Genomic DNA, 7,620 nt, shown 5'->3' with positions numbered 1-7,620 from the left:
CCATCTCCCTCAACAGTATCCAAATCGGTATACCTGTTGTGGAGGGAGATGACCGCAGGGGACACCTGGGCTGCCTTCCTGCTCTTTCTCTGCCTTTTGGTCATGCAGTTCTGCTGCTTTTTGATGGCCCAGTGCGCCCCATGAATGTCCAGTTTTGAGCTTCTGGGCCTGTTCTGAATCTATTCCATTTAGGATGGTGATCGTGCCACGCAGCAGGATGAGGGTGTCCTCAGTGTGAAGAGGGAATTTCGTTTTCACAAGGCGACGCAGCGCTCTTTACACGTCTTCGAAATCACACAGTGCAGATGTGTACCAGTGGAGTGGAGGTCATGTGAGTCACGGGCAAGAAAATCAATGGATGGAATCTTTAGTGCATTTCATGCTGCATTTTATTTTTTTTATCATTTAAATAATTTAACAATTATACTCATTGGATATTTCACCCCTTTCTTTAACTCGGCTCTGAATTGACTCTGGGTCCCTGCATAAATGAATGGGTTGATGCAGGAACTCAAAAACTGAAGCATATAACCGCTTTCCTCCAACATAAAATTTGATTGATTGAAATTGGAACCAGAGAAGTAACTAATACGCGCAATTCGGATATAGAGGAAACTTATAAGATGTAACATGTACAACAGGATGAAACTACCCGAAACACAGAAGAGTAAAACGATAGAGTTTCTCCGCTTCTCCGTCTCTGGGTCACTCTGAGTCTCTGCATTGCTTTGGGCCCGGAGTCTCCTGCGAGCTCTGCTGGCCATTAGAATGTGTCTGACGGTCAGAGCATTGAGCAGTAAAATAAGAATATATGGGAGACAAGGGGTTAAAATCCGATGAATCCAGTCATATGCGGCCCATGCAGGTGATGTATAATATGTTGCTATTATGCGGCAGAACCAAGGTATATTGTTAATTATATACAAAGGTTCAAATATAAAATACATGAAGATATTATTTAAACAGCTTAGAGTACAGACCGTCCCTATAACCCGTGCTGCTGTTTTCTTGGAGCAATATTTTATCTTCAACTTCTTGCAACAAATGGCCACATTTCGATCAAATGTGAAAAGAACCGTTAACCAGACAGAACTGTCTAAAGTTGCAAAGTTCAGGGCAACACGGAGTCCACATACCGCTGTGAGGTTCAGGAAACTGAATGAAAAATAATAATTGGCAATCCGGTTTAATATCACAGCGGTGATGATGACTAGGAGATCCGTCACGGCCATGGATACCAGGTAGTAAGTGACACATCTGGAAAGACCGCATCTTCCTCGGGACAGGATCACAATCACAGCCGAGTTAGCTGTAATAGAGAGAGAGACTGAGAAAGAAAACAGAAACTGGGCGAGTGTATGTGTAAGAGTCAGAGCAAGAACAGGACAGTTCACGTTTCGACTCCCAACAAAATTATCCCTTTGACAGGACTTCTGTGTGAAATTCATAGAGTTGGAAACGATCCTTTCTGCATTGTTTCTTTTAAGTGTAGTCATAGGGATAAAAACTAAGTCAGCCCAATTACATCGAAATTAAAATAAAATAAACATAACGGAGATCAACGAGCTATCAGAATCCCATTGTAATTAATGCTGGAAATGCAAATAGTGAAGAAAAGTGAAATAGCATTAAAATATTACAGAAGATATTTAAGAGGGTAAACAATACAACAAAAGTCATTAAGTGTGGAAACTAACAAGTAGGTGGGAAAAGCAGTCGTTCAAAATGGATTATATTCTGTTGAGGATTATAACTGCCCTTATCCGATGAATTACTGTAAAAGTGCTCATGCTCAAAAGCTCGGCAGTCAACCTGCTTAAGAATGATTCTGAAACAGAGAGGAACGAATGGACAATTAGTGTTTTCTGACTTTGCAGAGCATATGCTGGTAAGGACGCTCTGTTGGCGGATATTGAAATTAAAATTCTATTACTTAGATGCGACATATGGCACCATTTATATGGTCTCACTCACTGTAGAGAACAGAGCGAAGACAGGGACATTCCGGGGAATTACCAGGTGCAAGGAGCAGATGGAAAGTCCTAACTCATTAACCATCCCTGTAGAACCGTCAGCACTAGCTTATGTGAAAGAGGAGAGACGGATGAAGCAGTGACAGATAGATACAGATAACAGAAACACTGCACTCTAAGATTTATGGGCAAATACATATTATTCATAAAACAACAATGGTTACATTATTCATACTTCTGTCAAGAACTCGATACCTATCAATGGCTGTTCAATAAATTCATTCTTTAAATTCAGTCGGGAATTATTCAATGCTGAAATACTTTTAATAAATGAAACATTGTTGGAAATTGCTATGTCACTCTCAATGTCAGTAACACAATGGAACACAATGATTACAGTGTGATAATTCATCCATAGTTACAGTGTCAGGAACACAATGGAACAACACTTACACCGTGATAACAGTGCGATAATTCACACTCAGTTCAGTGTCAATAACAAAATAGAACGACACTAGCATCGTGATAACAGTGTTGATAACACACCCACAGCAACAGTGACAGCAACACAACAGAACTACAATTACAGAATGCTAACAATGTGATAATTCACCCCCAGCAACAGTGATAATAACGCAATGGAACGACATTTACACTGCGAATACAGTCTGATAATTCACCCACAGCAACATTATCATTTACACCATGATAGCAGTGTGATAATTTACCCACAGTAAATCTTTCAATAACGCAATAGAATTACATTTACACCGTGATAACAATGTGTTATTTCACCCACAGTACGAATGTCAATAACACAGAAGAACTACATGCGCACCATGACAACTGTGTAATAATGTACCCACAGAAACAATCTCAATAACACCATAAAGCTACATTTACGTCTAGAGATGACAGTGGCAAATGGGAGACATTATATAATTAAAGGGATGCAATGCTATCGGTCAAAAGAAGATAGCATACCATCAAAGCGGAGAAATTATACTTGTAATGTGAAGCAACTATGCCAGTAAAGGGGAGAAAAGCCATTGTTAAAAGGGAGAAATTACAGCATTAATGATGAGAATTTATTTAATTACAGGAATAACTTATATCGTTAAGATAGAGAATTCATACAGTTAAAATTGAAAAAAAAAACTACTGTAAAAGTGAAGAAATTAAACCAAAGGGGAGAAATTATCCCGTTCAAGGGGAGAAATTCTACCCTTATAGGGAAGAAATTATCACATTAAATGGGAGAAATTATCTAGTTTAGGTTAGAAATTAGTCCATTAAATGAGAGACAGGATATTGGTATGCGGGTAAATGGAGCAGTGACACAGTTAAGCAATGATTACTGTAATTAATATCTAACTGCAATACTTTACCTGGAACCCCGATAACTGCAAGGACGGGATAGTAAATGGCAAAACCAAGACCTTTCGGTGATCCGTGCATTTCTATAAGAAGCTCTGACTGTGTTTTGCACTGCACTGAACGCTTGTCACATTTATATCTGATGTCAGACTCCAGGGAGATAATTAGATGGTTTATTCTTCTGCACGAATAAGAAAAATTGAAACAAACATATTAATGAAGCTGATGTCAGATTCATGCTTATGATAGATGGAATGGATTGTTCTCAACGGATCGGACACGACTCCAAAGTAAAATACACAGTGCAGAATGATCCCAGTTACATTCTTTTCATAAAAGATAATGAAAAGCTAAATATGTGGTTGCAAGGGTGAAAGTGAGTGTTGTTCACGTCGAATTAACGGATTTAAAACCCTCTATGCTGAGTTAAGTGGTCCCAGTACAAGTTATAACTGACCTGAGATATTCTGGTCTTGAGGAAAAAGGCAGCCAAGCTCCCACCTCTGATCATTGTTAAACGCATGTGATCATGGGTCACATGCAACATTGCATTAAATGGCTCTCAGACTGGACAATCACTTTTACACAGCTGTCTGTTTATTCAGTGTGGACAGGTCTAGTTCTGGACGGTTACATTCGATGTGCACAGACCCGAGTTCTTTCCAATTCCTTTCAGTGCGGACTTGCCAAGGTCAGTGCCATTATATTCAATATGGGAAGATCCTGTTCAGCCTAAGGAGGTCCAGTTCAGCACACTTACATTCGGTGCAAACATGTCGAGTTCAGCACCATTGCTTTCAGTGTGGCCAGATCCTGTTCAGCGTGTTTAAACTCAGTTTAAACTGGCCCAGTTCTACATAGTGTGCACAGGTTCAGATCAGCATAGTTGCACAGGTTCATTGAAGCAAGATTGCATACAGACTGAGACATGTCCACTTCAGCATGGTTAAAAGCAGTGTGGACAGGCCCAATACATCACTGATATATCCAGTATGGACAGATCCAGATTCAGGTCAGGACAGTTGCATTCAGCGTGGAAAGGTCCCGTTCATCACAATTAACTTCAGTGTGGACAGATCTGCTTCAGCAAACTTAAAGTCGGTGTGGGTTTGTCAAGGTCAGTGCTGTTATAGTTCTGGCAGACAGGACCATTTCAGCAAATTTACATTGAGTGTTGACAAATTCAATCCAGTCCAGTAGTGTTACAGGCAGGGATCACAAGTCCAACACAAAGTGATGACATTCAGTGTAAACAGGTTCAGTTCAGCGCAGTTGCAGTCAGTCTGCGGTGGTTCACTTCCACAGGCTTACATCCTGAATTAACACAATCCTATTCAGCACGGTTACATTCAGTGTGCACATGTCCAACTCAACAAGGTTACTGCCAATGTTGGCTTGTCAGCAAAGTTATATTTAGTCTGAAAAAAAGTGAAATGCGAGCAATATTCAGCAGGTCTGGCAGCATCAGTTACTGCCATGTTTGTGTTTTCACAGATGCTGCCAGACCTGTTGAGTATTTCCAACATTTTCCACCGAATTTGGGAAGGTTTGGGTGTGAACAGGCACTTCAAGAGGATGGCAACAAAGGAGGAGGAAAGTCAAGTGGGTCCAAGAATTTACTCTGCCGGCTAGCAGCTAGATGTTATCACCCAAGCTGTTATGGCTGACTAAGCAGTGGAGACCTGATTGGTTCAACAACCACAAAGCCGATACAGCAAGGCAACTTTCCACGCCTCAAGGACATCGGCCCAAGCATAGAAAACTGATGGTTGGAAACCCAGCCATGGGCAAAGAACCCCTCTGCTTGAGGGCACGGTCTCTGGAGAAAGGCGATGAGAATGGGACTCCAACTTAACATGTACAGCTTTGCAGTTGCCACAGACATCTCGGCCTGCTGAGCCATTGAGGAGAAACAATTAGCCTGAAGAATGGGAGTAGGCTGCGTGAGATAATCCCCACTTTAAAAAGACTTAGCGCAGGACGGAAGAAAAGTCCCACAACAATGAAGACGAGTCAAAAACAGCAGGTGAAAGATGGCACTGGTAGCCGCAGCTTCCAATCCTACATGTATACTGTTTAGTAGTATGGGATGTTTGCCAGATGATTTGAGAACACCATCATCTGGCAGCACCCTGAATGACGAAGAGACTTCTCTCGGGATAGAACTGCTTGCTCAGAATGGAGATAAGTCTGGAAAAGATGGTGCAAATATTGCTTGTTTCACCTCACCTCGTTGGCTTAAGTTAGCGAATGGGCATTTCCTCCGGTAATGAAAAAGAAAGATGTAACAACAATAAAAATAAAAAGAGACATATCATCTTGAAACATGGATGCTGGAATGTTTCCACCATGTCAGTTACAGATGATCACCGACACCTTGAAAGGTGTTCTGCACTTGTGCTCAGAGAGCTGCCTTGATTGGACATCGCATTGACATTACATCACTCAGTGAAATTCGTTTCGCAGAACAGGCAGCCTGGAGCAGGTTATACACTTATCTGGTCAGGAAAAGATAAAGATGAACGACACCTCTTACCTGCTGGATTTAAGAACTTCATTGCTGGCAGGCTTCTGAATCTCCCTTTTTTTTTCTTTTTCCAGGACAACCAGTTCGCTACAATTATCGGCATATATGCTCCTTCCCTACAAGCCAATATCGTAACCAAGGAACACTTCCACTGCGACCTGCACAAATTTGTATCGAATGTTGATTCCAAGGATATGCTTATCATACTTGGAGATTTCAACACAAGAGTTAGGCGTGACCAAGAGCATTGGAAAAGTATCTTGGGCGACATGGCATTGGCAAATGCAATGACAATGGTTGACCCCTGCTGGAATTCTGCACGGAGCATACACTCAACATCACTAATTCTCTGTTCCCAAAGAAAGCAAGATTTAAGACAAACTGGAAGCATGCATCGTTATAGCACTGACACCGTTTGGATTAAAATCTTGTCTGTCAATGTAACGTAGAAGACGTGCTACACATCAGAAGTATGTCCAGTGCTGGCTGGTACACCGACCACAGGCTGATTAGACCTAACATTGCCTTCAGAATTAAACCATCATCCAAATGGAAAGGCCCACAAACAGGGAAACTACAGGTCCATAGACTCTATCCGCCAGACGTAAAAACAGTTTTCCAGAGCAAGCTTGAAGACAGACACCACAGTCACCCGACTCCGACCAGTGGTATTAACCCAGCCGAGCAATGGGAACAGTTGAAATCCGTCCTACAAGAAACAAGTGCTGAAGCGGTTGTTTGTTCAGCCTGAAGAATCCAAGGTTGGTTTGATAAACATGACATGGAAATCCAAGAGCTCTTTCAAAGGAATAACTCCTGCCACAATAGATTACTTGTATGCCCTGATGGCCAGGCTACAAAAGCTGCATATCAGGAAGCCTGCATCAATCTGCAAACCAATCACCAAGTCGGTGAGAAGCTATAAATGTATGCTGATATGAGGGTTGTGAGATTCCTCTACGGAGCCTTTTGGTCATTATGTGTACCTTACCATGAGGTGCAAGCACACCTAAAATCTTTAGATGGAACAACCCTGCTCATGGATAAAGAATCCATCTTGCACCGATGGTCAACACACTTTGAGAGCCGATTTGGTGACCAGTGAATGGTGCAGGAGATGTCCATCACAAAGATCTCCCAGAGGGAAGTGATGTCTGAGCTGGATGAACCAACAATCCGTGAAGCGATCAAGACCACTGCAACACAGTTATAATCATTCAAAGACCCCGGAATAGACGGGTTTATTAGCAGGGAGGAGATGTGATCCTTTACAGGCTTACAGATCTGTGTAGAGCATGCTGCAAGAAGGGGACAGTGTCTCGGGCCCTTGGAGATGCAGCCATTGTCTCCCTGTACAAAAACAAGGGAGGAAGTTTGACTGTTAAAACTGCAGAAGCATCACCGTACCCTCCATTGCAGGCAAAATCTAGGCCAAAGTGCTTCCAACTCGAATTGTTCGACAATAGCTGAAGAAAACCTCCCTGAAATTAATGCGGATTCTGAACCTGTAGGGAAACTACAGGTACGAGTTTTGTGCCGAGACAGATCGAGCAGAGGTGTAGTGAACAACACATTGGACTGTGCGCTGCATTTGTAAATCTCACCAAGGCGTTTGATACAGTCATCTGGACCAGACTTTGGAAGATAATATCTAGATTGGGGTTCCTCTAAGTTTCCACATCATTCTCTGTCAACTGCACAAAAATCAGAAAGGTCAAGACAAAAAGAATAGAACGCTCTCAG

The 7,620-nt window shown here is 42.0% G+C and overlaps 1 protein-coding gene across 1 annotated transcript; it reads right to left on the bottom strand.

Moving 5' to 3' along the window:
• Window positions 1-401: 401 nt before the first annotated feature.
• LOC137348753 (probable G-protein coupled receptor 139) lies at window positions 402-4,142 on the bottom strand. The gene is made up of 3 exons (XM_068014006.1): window positions 4,111-4,142; window positions 3,362-3,531; window positions 402-1,309 (listed from the first exon to the last, which is right to left on the bottom strand). The coding sequence occupies exons 1-3, from the start codon at window positions 4,140-4,142 to the stop codon at window positions 402-404; spliced, it is 1,110 nt and encodes a 369-aa protein (XP_067870107.1).
• Window positions 4,143-7,620: the final 3,478 nt, after the last annotated feature.

This window comes from Heterodontus francisci, chromosome 34, assembly GCF_036365525.1.
Source record: "Heterodontus francisci isolate sHetFra1 chromosome 34, sHetFra1.hap1, whole genome shotgun sequence".
NCBI classification, from domain to species: domain Eukaryota; kingdom Metazoa; phylum Chordata; class Chondrichthyes; order Heterodontiformes; family Heterodontidae; genus Heterodontus; species Heterodontus francisci.
The sequence above is the reverse complement of the archived record's forward strand: the minus strand, read 5'-3'. Positions and strand labels throughout refer to the sequence as shown.

Coding starts and splice junctions, on each gene's coding strand:
- LOC137348753 (XM_068014006.1), bottom strand. CDS start 4,142: ATGGTGCTGAACTCGACATGTTTGCACCGAAT. Junction 3,532..4,110: donor TCGACATGTTTGCACCGAAT/GTAAGTGTGCTG, acceptor TTATTCGTGCAG/AAGAATAAACCATCTAATTA. Junction 1,310..3,361: donor TGCAGTTATCGGGGTTCCAG/GTAAAGTATTGC, acceptor TCTCTATTACAG/CTAACTCGGCTGTGATTGTG.